The 14,589-nt window shown below is 40.6% G+C and overlaps 2 protein-coding genes across 3 annotated transcripts; one reads left to right on the top strand and one right to left on the bottom strand.

Annotated features, from left to right (window-relative positions):
* Nucleotides 1-508: 508 nt before the first annotated feature.
* On the top strand, nt 509-2,559 carry cdkn2a/b (cyclin-dependent kinase inhibitor 2A/B (p15, inhibits CDK4)). Its single transcript, XM_012831853.2, has 2 exons — nt 509-905; nt 1,794-2,559. The coding sequence occupies exons 1-2, from the start codon at nt 783-785 to the stop codon at nt 2,043-2,045; spliced, it is 375 nt and encodes a 124-aa protein (XP_012687307.2). The 5' UTR covers nt 509-782; the 3' UTR covers nt 2,046-2,559.
* Nucleotides 2,560-3,518: 959 nt separating this feature from the next.
* LOC105904030 (methylthioadenosine phosphorylase) lies at nt 3,519-14,213 on the bottom strand. Of its 2 annotated transcripts, none has more exons than XM_031559332.2 (8): nt 14,075-14,213; nt 12,470-12,556; nt 12,265-12,323; nt 11,936-12,103; nt 7,858-7,960; nt 6,874-7,113; nt 5,057-5,219; nt 3,519-4,473 (listed from the first exon to the last, which is right to left on the bottom strand). In XM_031559332.2, exons 1-7 carry the CDS (start codon nt 14,096-14,098, stop codon nt 5,079-5,081), a joined length of 822 nt encoding a protein of 273 aa, XP_031415192.1. In that variant the 5' UTR covers nt 14,099-14,213; the 3' UTR covers nt 3,519-4,473; nt 5,057-5,078. The 2 variants fall into 2 exon arrangements, with proteins under 2 accessions (XP_031415192.1, XP_012687305.1); XM_012831851.3 differs by having other exon boundaries at nt 5,097-5,219; nt 14,075-14,211.
* Between the last annotated feature and the right edge of the window lie 376 nt (nt 14,214-14,589).

The following is a 14,589-nucleotide window of genomic DNA, read 5'->3' as shown; positions in this document are numbered from 1 at the left end:
CCCTTGACTATATGGCCTCTGGTCTAGCTGTTCAAAAAGACAACAACACAATTATCAATTCAGCACAGGCAAGCATATGCTTCGCCATTCCATGAGCCAAACGGTCATATTTACACAATTTAGGGAGAGTTTATCTGAATTGCGATAACTACTGATTTTTGTTCAACACTGTCACCCTACCACAATTAAGCTTAATAAAGCTATACCACGAATCTCTAGTTGGCTGGATGAAAAAATGGCCTTCTGTCACACCGTAACTGGCTAAAACATTTTACGATATATAAAGACTCATATTATTCGTATCCTCGGGGGAAACAAGCAGTTGACAGTTGCAATCTAGCGATTTTTAGGAAAACATGAAGGCGCATGTATGTTCGAAGATGACCAAGACGAATAAGCTACTGTCCAACGGAGTATGAGCAGCGGACTCTCTTTTCAAGCATTGCTCTACTTCCTGGAACACAGAGACGCGCATGTGCAATGAACATGCGACTGCAGCAAGCTCTATGACGTTCCACAATTCAAAACAGAGGCAAGTCTGAACAGATATCTCATTATGTCGTGTGAAGGCCATATGCAGTTTGTGCCGATATAATGACCCGCGACAGATTATTTTCCTTCAACTCAAAGAAGAGCCCAAGTATTTTGGACTTCGTGTCTGCACATTAGTTTTAAAATAATTTAGCCTACGATGTTCGTGCCTTGACATTTGCGGTCATACCTGTCAAAAGGAGTATATAGCCGCCGGTTCCGAAAAACTCAGTGTGCAGTTAGTTTTTACGATGCGTCCGGAGGAAGAATTAACATCAGCAGCTGCAACTGGCAACACTGAACGGGTGAAACATTTGTTACAAAGTGGAGTAAATGGCAACGGAGTAAACGGCTTCCAAAGGACACCTTTACAGGTAGCGTTTCGTTTTTTGTCATAACTTCAACTGTTCTCATGGTCACCTAAATGCAACCTAATAGCCTTAGTTGACTATTGGTAAACTATTGGACATTTTTCACTAGACAATAAGGAGGGTAACACTGAGTTGAAGGACACTAGGGAAAGAAAACAACACAGGAATTGATTTTCAGCGTTAAAACAGTTTAATACATTTGCCTAGTCTGGGGAAAAAATATTGCTTCTAACTATATCATTAACAAGTTACATCTGTCTATTCTGACTATAGGCTATTCTGTTCATTTGGGTGATAGGTTGAAAATTATATTAAGGCTATGTCTGTTTATTATTTCTGTTTAGCCTTTTATTATTGTCTAGACAGTAAAGCTGTTTTCGTTAAGTAGTGGAGGCTATGAATTGTGTTAGCCCATATGCTAGGCCTATTTGGTGGTTATGCTATGAATTAGACTGTTTTTGATAAGGCCTATTTTTTTATTTCGTGTCTTGTGGAGATGTGGGTAAGGTATTTAGGATCCTCCGACAGCCCCTTGTGTTGCCTAGTGTATTGAGTCTGGACGTTGTCACATTCAAAGGCATCTTCTCCTCGAGTTTAGCATTGTCAATACGTTTTATTGTGATTTGTTTGTTATAGCCTATTTTAAACTAGGATACAAGTGACTAAATAAATAAAGATTAACTGAAGATATTGGACTATATAGCTACAGGTTCATGTAGGCGAGCATATAGGCCTATATAGCCTGGTTTATAAAATGATTTATTTCAAATATTGGGCAGCATATTTTCTAAATGTCAGAATAATTTACTTTATTGAATTGGTCATTTTGTTGGCCCATAGACGCTTTAACTTAACGGTATTATTTATTCAATATGCGACGATCTCCTGCAGGTGATGATGATGGGTAGCACACCTGTTGCAAGGTTACTGCTCGAGCATGGAGCGGTCCCCAATGTACGAGATTGTTCCACCGGGACTACACCCTTACATGACGCTGCAAGAACAGGCTATTTGGAGACGGTCCGGCTCCTTGTCGAGTTCCACGCTGATTCCCAAGCGACCGATAATAACAATTGCCGACCTGTCGACTTGGCACAGTTGAATGGACATCAGGAGGTTGTTGATTTTCTTCTGAGCATCTGACGGATTCTTTAGGCTATTTATTTACGTTTCTAATTTATTGACTACTAAGGCCTGTTATAGGCATAGACAATCGTTTTTTATTTTCCCTTGACATTTGCACTATGGGTTTATCAGACAACGGTTAGGTGTGCTTCTATGTGACTATTTTAGGCTAATGTGCTATTTTGACAATAGATTGAATTTGAACGTTTTTCATTTTAACGTGATATTTAAGTAAAATGGTAAATTGAAGGGAAAAAAATGACATTCAAGAACTCAAATTTAATCTTAATTGATATTATCGAAATATGTGAACTGCCTTCCACTCGGGCCATAAATGCGGGTGCACAGTGCTTAGGCTACTAAATGTCATTGCTGAGGAGTAATGGCTACAAATATGTTTCTTTTGTCTGAGAAATTATTGTAGCCTGCATTTTGTAGGGCCCATGTGCGTGTGTGTGCGCATTGGGTTGCTTGTGGGGGATTACAGCTTTGTACTATTTTCTTAATAATAATAATTTTCTTTCTTTTGAAATCTTGCCTAAGTTATTACATTTTTTTGAGAAATAAATGTACAAATAAAAACAGACACCACCAGACCCGCACGCACATTAAGTCCTTTATGGATATTCAGAATTTGGCCATTCGATTTGGTCCATATACTAATTGCTGAACACGTAGGCCTAATAAGTTAAAACGCTGAACAGATGACAGAGTCGTAACCATCAAATTAAATGGATTATTTTAGCGGATTGAATTAATTAGTAGATGATGTTAATAACCGCACACATTATATTCCTTGCAATTTTGACCATGTCGTGCAGCCGAATTTAAATAATTCAAGAAATTGGAATGTTCCACATGACGTGTTCAGATGAATGGCTAATAATTTTGGAAAATCAAATATGTTCTAATCGAAGTTTAGGAGTTAAGATCACAATAATGTTGTTTACGCAAGGGAGGTTGACTCCGACCTGTTTGTAAATCAACTCGTGTGCCGCCCATGTTGCAGGCTGCTCTTATCATTTCACACCAGATCATGGCTCTACCGCAAATACCTCGAACATATGTCCAAAATGCTGCATACACACGACACCCAGAGGTCTGTGTTTGTTTTCAGTGTTTTTATAATATTTCTCCATACCAAGGGATTTATGAGAGCAAACCTGTGTTATTATTTTCCATGATCATTTTACCAAACACTGATACAATTAGGAGACCTACTGTCGTTTCCCCTTAAATATAGTCATTTTGTCTGTTTATGTGCAAATGTGTACAGGTCTTCAATCTTCAAAAAAGGCACTGTAGCACCTTACAGTGGTAATAAAATATATATGGTAATACAAAGTGCACACATATATATATATATATATATGGTAATACAAAGCATTTCTAATGCAAAACTATTTGGAATTCTCAATTAATTAAGGATTCCATACTAAACCCTCTTACTGCAATATACCTAAAAATGCATTTGTTTAAGGAAGACATAAAGGCAGGGAATTGTGAAGTTTTATTAACTCAGTGGTACGTCATCAAAGTAAGGCTCAGAAGTAAAGCAAAGGCAGGCATACAGAGATCTATCAGACCTTTGGATTGGAACATGACGACTAACAACTGCATCTCATTCACACCATTTGGGTTTCAACTTCTGCCTTACAACTTCCTCCTTTTCAAAATTTGAATGTGGCAACATTCAGAGATATCTGGACTAAACAGCACCTTCAAACAATCTATCATATATTTCAGGTGGTGCACTTCATTACAAATATTATTTCAGTCATATACAACTGAATTTTCTTAAAATTCTTTTAAGATTAAAGAATGAAAAAGCTGAATGAGTCTTCAAAATGGAGGAAGGATGCCGTTTTACATGAAGCGGTCTCAAACACGTGACTCTAGAACTGCCCTAGGTTTCAACGGCAACTGTTTCACCCTGGAACTGACCTAATTTTTATCCTCCGATATCATTGACATCTATTTATGTCACATGGACGGTACATCATCAATCTGGAAAGGCCTTGTCCTTGTACTCTTAACATAATGTGCAACTGTGCAGCCGGTCCACAAGTTATTTTATAAGGTTTTTTGTTTGTTTTGATGATTATTCTGTAAAGAAAGAAATAAGGTTGAAACAAACATGTTCAATTCTTGTCAGACTTTGACCTATTGCATACATAATCGAGTTTTGAATATGTAAAAAGAAAATGGAAATTATTGAACAAATGAACACATACTTTCTGTCTGAAACATCTGAATGTGGTTTTGTACAAAGAATGAATGAAACATGCATAGAAACATGCAGATCAGGCACTTTGTACTTTTTAAAACAATGATGCAAGACTGAAGACAGGCTGCCGAGTCTGTACTGTAGATCTCCACAGCCGGAGCAGGAGGGGCCTTTCTTCTCTCAGTGCTTGGGCAGCATGATAGAGGACTGCACCATTGCCTGCAAAATGATCAAGAGACAAGAGCTCAGATGAAAAATGTAAAGCAAAAGAGTTGATACAAATGTATATATATGTTGTTGGATTTGGTCATATGTTCATATTATTTATCCATAATAAATACAAGTCTCTCCAGTCATTGTAAGAGTGTCTTCAATGTTATGATTTGACTCATCTACAGCCGTTCATTATAAGTATTTGCACATTTTTTCCCCCCATGTGTCTTTGTCTTGAATTAACATGTTCTATTCTTCTGTAAGCTGTTTGATGCCTAAAAAGCAGCACTGTACTTGAGCACTTCAGCACAATGACTCCTGTATATAATTGCACATGATGAATATTTTTTTAAGCTCAAAAGGGAGGAAGGGCGATGGGAGGCACGCTCAGGAAAGTATCCTTTTTTTTTTGACTTCACTAAGTCATGAACCAACGTAATGAATCATGTCGTGAGTGCCTAGGGCCTTCTGTAATGCGCCACAGAGTGGGTGTGAGGCGGAAGCAGCAGCAGCGGCAGCGGCAGCGGCAGCAGCACGGAGAATAGCCTTGACTTCACTCTCAGAGGTACTCTCAAGATACCACACTTACACTCATGGCCTTTAGGGTCACGTCAAGATACCACACTTACACTCATGGCCTTTAGGGTCACGTCCCAGTCCATCTGGCAGATCTGGGGGATTGCTGTGAGCAGGATACTGCTGGCCTTATTTGCATTTTCTTTCATAGTTTTCAAGACATTGTCAACACATACCTAAAAACACACAAAAGATGTGTAAGTAATGCAAGTTTTGGATTAAGTTAAGCAAGACACTCATTTGATTTCTAGGATTCTAAATGGACCTAAAAACACAGAAATACTTTAACGATAAAACTGTACACGATCAGAGCGGATGAAGGTGAATATCAGGCTCAAACAGGAATGATCCTCGTGTTACATACATTACCATTCCTGTTTTTCATGTTTGCGTTTTTATTTCCACTTTCTATTTGAACATGGTCATTGTGTGTGGGTGTGTGTGTCTGTGTGTTTACATCATCAACAAGCACAGACAACTGAGCCACTGTTAGGCAAACCGTACGGCTCTTGTCTTGATTAATCTGAGTCATTGTTGGAGACACATACACTAACAGAACAGTGTGATAAACAATCATCTCAGGTCACTGATGACACCAAACTATGCATTAGTTGACTATTAGTCATTGTTGGGGTGGAAAAGCCTTTAGTACAATAATGGGTAAGTTTATCTCATTACCACACCTCCATTTGGTCAATCCTTCATGTGGATTCAAGTTTTGATAGGCCCACAATGAGATTTATTTCTGAATATGGTTAAAGTATGTCTTATGAATGCAATTCTGAATTCCTCATAACGGATTGCTTGGTGAAAAACAAGCAGGGAGCCATTGCCAAGGTGGCTTGGAGGTGAAGTTCCTCTGAGTTTTTGGAGAATTTGCTTTTCAGGGCCAGTCAGCAAGCCTCCTCTGGGGGAGGGAGGGAGGGAGGGGGGGGGGGTCAGCCACTGGAGTGGAGTGAAGCAGCCCCACAGCTGTGAATGAGTGACTCAGACCTGCTTCTGACTCAGCCTCCGCTGGCAGGATATTCACCGGAGGCTGGCAGGCAAAGACGGCCAGAGAGTGCGAGAGAAATAAATAGAAGGACAGGGAGAGGGGGAGAGAAAATAAAGAAATAAAAGGGAGGGAGGGAGGGAGGGAGGGAGGGAGGGGGGAGGGGGATGCGAGAGCAAGCCCAGAGAGCGAGGTGGTGGGCGGAAGGATGTGGTGAGTGGGAAGGCAGCGCATCTCAGGTCAGCGGCAGGAACTCGGAAGAAGTTCTCGGTAGAATTTTTTTTTTTATTGTTTTGGCCAACACTGAGGAAGTTCGACCTCCCACAGATGCCTAACAGCTCCTTAATCGGAAGCCATAAAAACCACACTATGTGCTGAAAGACATGTAACTAGAAGAGTATGTAACTTACACAAGTATTTAATAGAGTGGAAATGTGTTCCTTTTTTCCCCGCAAGTAATGAAATGTGGGCAAAACCAAGTGGGTTTTTGTGGCTCAAATAAGCATCAGATAAGCATCTCAACAGGATCTCCTGTCTCTGGTGTTACTTGTAACTATAACACACCGGTTGCAGTACCCCCATGACTAGGTTATAACTATTCTTGGTAGTGCAAATTGATTGCAAATTACCGGTAAATTACAAACTCAAGTGTTAATGACTAAAATAGCAGGCATATCAACCAGTCAGCAGAACACCCCCCCCCCCCCCCATTTCTGAAATGACTGCTCACATGCTGCAATCCTGCCAAGAAGAGTAAGCAGAAAACTCAGCCATGGTGGAATATCTACCAATTTGGTACACACACACACACACACACACACACACTCTTCTCCACTCACCGCCTCCTCATGCTCCTTCCAGCAGTCGTAGTCGGTTGCCATGGCAATGCTAGCATAGCATAGGCCCGCCTCCTTGGCCAGCACCACCTCAGGAACCGTTGTCATGTTGATGACATCGGCACCCCACTGCCGGAACATGAGACTTTCCGCCCGTGAAGAGAAGCGCGGCCCCTCGATAGTAATCATCGTCCCCCGAGGGTGGCACTTCACCCCGAGGGTACGGGCCACCTCAAGGAGCACCTGCCCCACACACACACACAAGAGACATAGGCAGAAGGAGGGAGTGACCGGATGAGAGGGAAATATAAACACATACCAGCACAAAGAAATGGGGAGGGTGTGTGAATTATGTTGCGGTCATGTTCAATTCCAAGAGTATGGGATGGGACACTTTCATTTTGTCGTCATTTGCGTGAATCTCTGACATTGTGAGAAATGAGACGAGGGGATGGGCCTTATGTTTGAAATAAAGATTTGGAGTTTTCTTTAAATATTTTTTTCTTGGATGAATGAATACAAAAACACATGAGATCATGCCATCATAGTGTCTCATGCATCACAATATTCATTCGAACAGGACACATCTCACATGACTGACATGACTGTTTAATCTACTCTAGAGAGAATAAGAGAATAAGGCTAACAGAGGGCAGGAGGACAAAATTCCCTCGCAACACTGGAGTAAAGATGACACTACACAGGGTTAGCAGGACGGCAGTCAGGAATACTGTGGAGCAGGAATACAGTCAGGAATACTGTGGTGCAGGACTACAGTCAGGAATACTGTGGTGCAGGACTACAGTCAGGAATACTGTGGAGCAGGACGGCAGTCAGGAATACTGTGGAGCAGGACTACAGTCAGGAATACTGTGGTGCAGGACTACAGTCAGGAATACTGTGGTGCAGGAATACAGTCAGGAATACTGTGGAGCAGGAATACAGTCAGGAATACTGTGGAGCATTCACAGGCTGGAGGCGACTCACCTCCCTGGTTCGGTGACAGAAAGGCTCTGCCATGGGGATATGGCACACACCTGGCGGACTAGCCGGCCTGCCATCATAAAATGTTTGACATCTCTTTGTGGTCCTAAGAAAAATGTCACAAACACTTGAAACAGACCATTCAGGGACAATATTTAAGATCATAGCTCCACAGATGTTGGATTTTTCAGACACTACTTTCTACTTTTATGAGAACATTTAGCTAAGTTTGTGTCCTATGGTAGTCAAAGGCAGAAAGTTAAAAAGAAATAAAGAAATAAAGAGAGAAAGAGTTACTAATGATATGTGAAAGTTTTGCTTAGTTTTCATTCACCTACCCAGCGTGCCACCAGAGTCGTGAGCTTAATTCCTAGCATATTAGAATCACAATACGCAAGCCAAAAAACTCATGAGAAGCAAATTCTTGAGGACAAAGAATGGAGGTACATTCCAGAGAAGAAAAAGTATGGTTTTATTTCCATGGCAACTATAACTCAGGAAAATTCCAAAGCCATAGCATCACTGAGCAGCTAGCTAAGTCTGGGTTGTACGTAACTAGCACGCTATTCAAGGGCTAAACCACAGAAAAGGATCCTTAGGTAATGACAGACAACAAGCAGGCGTCTTTCAGGCGTCTGTTAATTTGTGAATAATGTGTTTTTGTGAGGACTTCACAAAGTGCTAAGGTGCGGCTGCTCACATAAAGGACTTCAAAGCATTGTTGTGTTAAGCAAGATTAGGGATGGGGACCCCCCTCCCCCAAACCTTACTATATAAACAACTATGGTAATCACATATTAGGCTTTGGACACCAACACTTGAAAAAGTGCAAACTTTTCAATGGGTCATTCATTGTGCACTTGATACTGCATACCCTTAATGCCTCATAATCCTTCAATGATCAGTTTCCCCAAAGACTGCAAGTTTACTCACATAAAAAAACAAGTTAACAATTAAATGAACATTTATGCTGCCAACCCCAGGGTACAAAACCAAAGAAGTCCTGAAAATGTGGCCTTGGCCACTGCTCCATCCGAGCCTGACTGCACTCGGCATGTGGCCCAGCAGGACAAAGCTGGGCGAGTACCGGCCACATGCTGGCTGCATTGATGAACGTGTTGTTGTCATGTCCAGGTCTTACCAACATCCATATAAACATTCCAAACTCCACTCCTCTTATAACAAGAGCATCTGTTCCAGAGCCGCAAAGTGGCTTGGACTATTCCAAACAACATACCAACACAACAAATCCAGCATTCCTCATATAAGGGGCTCGGCAATCCTGGAACAAGCACAATGAGATGCCTTGACAGGCAAATTCCAATTTACCCAGAGAAAGCTGTACCCCTCGCATAAGTAAAGAAACTGCGCAATCATTACTAGTCTGACGGGAATTATATTAAATTGCAACCTAGGTATTTAGTGCTGCTGTCCTTGGAGGCATCTGTGGCATGGTATGTGGATTGTGGGTGCAATGGAATGGGAGTAGGATCAGCTGATATTATTGACTAAAGAAGCATGTGTCTTTACCAACAAGATGTTTACAATCATTGTATTCATGTATGTAATACTACGGCATTCGAAGGGAAGCATCTCAAGCAGCTTGATATAGTAATATTGGTTTGCATTTAGAGAGAGGCAGTAAAAAGGGAAACAAACTATCCAAGGGTCTCTTCCTCCTTGTTCCCAATCCTCCTGCCATCTATCAAATGACCAAATATTAGCCTTAGTTAAACTATTGGTCATTTTACACTAGACAATATTTGAGGGTGACACTGAGATTAAGGACACTAGGAAAGAAAGAAACGAAACGAAAAGTCAAAAGGTATTCTCCCACACCACACCTCAAACGAATATAGCAGAGGAGCATGACCTTTGCTCGTAGAATACCATAGATTCTTCTCTTGTGAACCCATTGCTACAGAATAACAACCGGTATCACATGACAAGGATGTGTTGGGGTGTAGAAACTAATAGCAACAGCAGGCTTGAGGGCATTCAGATGTTAAGATGATGCTACTACATCCGGTTGAAAAGACATACAGGTATGAGGTGACTAATTGCACAGGGCAGCTATGTAAATAGCCTGGGGCATGAACCCTCTGGAAAAAATCTACAGTTCCCTGTTCAAATTACCACTGATGGCACATATTCTGAGTTTAAGCATTCTACAAATAGTCTGCACTGCAAACTGTTGTGAAGTGTAATGAAACACAAATAAACAATAACTCAAGCTTTGTAGCAGAAATATTAACTCCTAAACTCAAGGAACTCAGACATGGTAGTACCAACAACTTTCCATGCTCCTCCATAGTTATCTGTTCCTATATGTAATCTCCATGGAGGATATTGAAAATCACAGTGTGGTGGTTTGTGAAAATTTGAAGATAAAATATTTCATCTTCATCATTCTTGGTTTTGACTTCACTTCACTCATGTGGAATTGGAAGTAATTATTATGGTGTATTTTAGATTCTTTTGGCATTTCGTTGTAGAATACCTGAAGTGCTTTCCTTCAGGGACTAAAATTGCATTCCATAGCGAAGCCACAGGGTGTAGTCTATGAGAGATCTCAGGAGATTATCATCATTCATGGTTTCATACATCAGCAAATTCCAACATGAGAGCCAGGATTTCATAGAAATAAGATAGAGAAGTGGTTGAACATTTCAAGGAACACATGCCTTTCCATTCTCTCATTTGGACCAATGAGATTTGACTCACACCCCTCTCTGGTCCTGAAATGGAGATTTAGCTAGCTAGTCATGTCTCTTTTCTGATGAATGTAACAAGCGCGATTCCATTGGTACATGGGAGAGCCTCTCAGGTAGAGAACCTCCCCAAATGAAACGAGAAGTACCCTGAGAGAGGTGTCCATGACTGTGTTTGTAATGAGACACTGTGTGGCCAGGTTACACTCCATGGAAATGTCAACGGAAAACTAAACATGTCCACCCATAAAAAAGTGTTTTTAAAACTCAGAGTTCAGTGGTTTGCTTTTGACTGAAAACAACTTAGCAACATTTATAGCGCAGATATCTGCCATCAGATGAAGTATACATCCTCATTACAAAACAGGTCAAGTCTGAGCCAAATTGCTGACATTTTCATCCACAAAGCCTTCCTGCCTGGCAGAGATTAAGTGTTGATCCAATAACAACAACTTCATCCAAGAGCATTTGGTCTGTCACAATAGCTGGAACTGAGACACTCAAGTACATATAGAAACGCAGTCTTTCCACGTTGGACATTATGGGATCCCTGTTTTACATTTGTCTTTATTTTTGGAAACAAGGGAAATGGGGAAGGTGAGATATTGCACGTCTCCTAATGACCCTCAAAGTGTATAGTGTGATGTTTGTTTTCATTTGAGTCAGTATGAATATCAGCACATTACTGCCTCACTACTCGTTCAAGACAGAAATATGTGGCACGCATGGATGGCATGCATGTGGTTAGTCATGTTTGGAATTGGAATGGAACTACCTGTCCATATTATTGGACCCAGAGCCTGATACACGGTACTTAGAGAAGTGACAGTTACTTCAAATAGTAGTAAATATAATGCTGGTATGGGTTTAAAAAAAATCTGCTGTTTTAAATAATAATATAAAATAAAAAAAACTGATGCTAATCAGCAGTTGCAGAGCTTTTCTTTGACATTGTTTCTACATCTGAACTTAAATCAGTTCAAATATTTTATCAGTAAACATATTTTTATTTGATTTGATCCGAGTGCTTGTTCAAAATGGATCTATTCCGGCCGAATAAAATATGGCTTTATGATTGGCTATGTATCGTTCCATTCTTTGGATGGGTTTATATTAGGCACATATCTGTTGTTTTAATAATCAGGCTAGCTATCCCATTTAAAATATAGGCTAAATGGTAGGCCATGACCATATTATATATATATATTATGTACAAATTAGACTATAAACTCATCACTAAATAGGTTAGGCTACTAGGCTTTATGAGCATTGTATTACTTCATTTGACCAGTAGTTGGTTGTTTAGGGCTCTCCATACATTTTTTTGCCCTCAACCTGGGGATTTTGAATACGAGTTTGAAATGTCTTACCTGTCAATGAATTGGTCAAGAAGAACAATGTCACCAGGCTGAATCTCCTCTCTTAAGGAACCACAGGCTGTGGTGACGAGAAGGTGGGTGCAGCCCTCCTCCTTCAGAGCCCAGATGTTGGCCTGGTTGTTCACATTAGTGGGCATTATGGTGTGCTGTCTGCCATGCCTGTGGGAGGTAAAGTAATGTGGCGAATATAAGATTTCATGCGAAACTCTCTTTGGCCAGAAGATGGCACTAAATACCCACATAATATCTCAGTTTTGTGATTTAAAAAAAAGGACTTCAAGAAGTCCTTCGAAAACATAACTCCATCTATGCATCATTACCTTGCAAGTAGCACACATTCAACATTTTTGATCTTGCCCACAATCAGTGCATCTGAAGGCTGGTATGAGAAAACAGAGGGAAATGCCAGGTGTTTCAGTCAATGACTATGAATAGCTTTATACAATGTAAGGCTTTCAGTACACAAGATGCATGCACACTACGCACACAACAGATGCAAAATAGACTGAGATTTTTAGAACCAACCTTCCCAAAGGGTGTGTCCACATAGCGCTCTGTCCTTTCCTCCAAGATGTCTGGGTCATCAAGACCTGACCCTCCAATGATTCCAATCTAAAGATGAAGGGTAAGATCAGCAGGCAAATCAGCAGGCTCTATGGTCAGTCCACAATATGTGCACATAGGAACTATGGCAGTCTAAGACCTACAGCCATTACACATGACAGAACTATGCCTATCCAGTTAACCACTGATATGATGGCAGCACACATTGGAGGGTGACATTGTTCAAACGCACAATAAGACCAAAAAATATCACTGATATTCTGAACAGGACATAAGACTAAACGACCGGAGAGGTCCATCTTTCGAACACCACAACTCTAGGAAGGTTAATATGTAGTTCATTTCATCTACTGCAGTTTTATGAGTATGGTGTACCTTCTTACCAGACCTTGTTCCATGCCAATATATTAGAAAATGCCAAAGACTGCTGCTCTGTCCACAGGGGGATCCAGGTCACAAGTCCCCTGTGTCCAGATATTTCTCAGTAATCAACCATTCAGCCTATAAACCTCTTGTTATGGCTTTCAAAAACACATTTACTTGAGTAATTTTCCATTACTGCACAAAAGACCTTTCCTGACAGGTATTAGATTATCATTAGCACTGAAATGGAAACATTTGGCCTCAAGGAATCTTTAAATCCATCATGTTTCTTAACTTCTCTACAGAGTCCAGCTTGCCCCAGTACGTCCATCTTATTGTTTGAAAGCAATGGTAATGTTTTTATTTACTTTCCATCATTTCAGTTTTCTTCCTCCAACTACTGGTCCATGCTATACTTTAAGCTATTTGTGGATTTTTCAATACAGGATTAGCCCTGGCTCCGCTAGTCAGCAGCCATGATTAGTAGTCACAATTACCTTCATTTTGTGCTTAGTGTAAGTAGTGATGAATAACGATGCATAACAGTGTTTCTGTTGAAGACTGCATAGCAGTGTAGTTGAATCTGCAGGAGTCCACTGAGTAACTTAAATGGACTTAGTCAGGCAACAATCGGTGGACTCCATTAACCTGCCCTCGGTGCCCTAACTAATCACAAATGGGCAGTTTCATCGTTTACAAAAATGTTTGATGCTTTCGGGGATTTAAGGTTTTCAAAAGTCATCATCGTCTGTCTTACTTACAACTGGTGAAAATGGATCCTAAATAGGGCGCGATGCCATGTGTGCTATGGCATCTTAACAGACAATGCTGCTCTTGTGAGATTGTAATAGCTAGCTACATACATTAGTGCTGTTGGGAATCAATGTGCCAGACACGTGCGATGTACAATCCTGAGGACATTTGGCTACTAGATTAATGCTACACTGTATCGTTTTGTATTACAGTTGATCTGTCGACATGAACCGCAGGTGTACATTTCATAAAAGGACTTTACAGCAATCATGATGTCAGAAGTGCAGCCCAGTTTCCAGAGTAATTAAGATAAGCCACGCAATGCCCACGAACTTAAACAATAACATTGTTTTGCGCTGTCGCAAGCTCCCCATTTAATTGTGCAATAAGTTCAATTCAGTTGCAAATTTCCCTTAACCACACTAGTAATGACAATGGACATAACGTTACCTTAATTTGCAAACCAGGTGCCATATTTTCTTCGGGTAATTTCCCCCCTGTACTTCAGATCGGTACGAGCTACTTCCTTCCTGTCACGTCAGAAGAGGGCGGAGACTTCAGAGAGAGTTCGACCCTTCTGCATGTCAGGACATTTGTGATGGGTTTTTTATCATATCATTACAACTCTCACTACTGCCTAGACATCATATTTAAGAGTAGACAGTGATACATGATGTTGGCCGCTACCTATTGAGCCGTTTTACATTCGAAGTCTTTCTTATTGGGCTGCAAACATGTCCAGCGGTCTGATAATCACATTTATCACATATACCTCATAGCCTGCGGTCCATGGCTTTTGGAATAGTCTTCAAAACAATGTTGGGTGTGGGTGGGGTGATAACATTTCATAATTGTATTCAAAATATTAATTTAGAAGATACACAGCCTCAAGAGGACCATGCATGTATAATGTTTTCACAAGAGCATTGCAGAGTAACAGCTTGGTTTTCTAAATAAATAAAAAA

This window comes from Clupea harengus, chromosome 22 (assembly GCF_900700415.2).
Source record: "Clupea harengus chromosome 22, Ch_v2.0.2, whole genome shotgun sequence".
NCBI lineage: Eukaryota > Metazoa > Chordata > Actinopteri > Clupeiformes > Clupeidae > Clupea > Clupea harengus.
The sequence above is the reverse complement of the archived record's forward strand: the minus strand, read 5'-3'. Positions and strand labels throughout refer to the sequence as shown.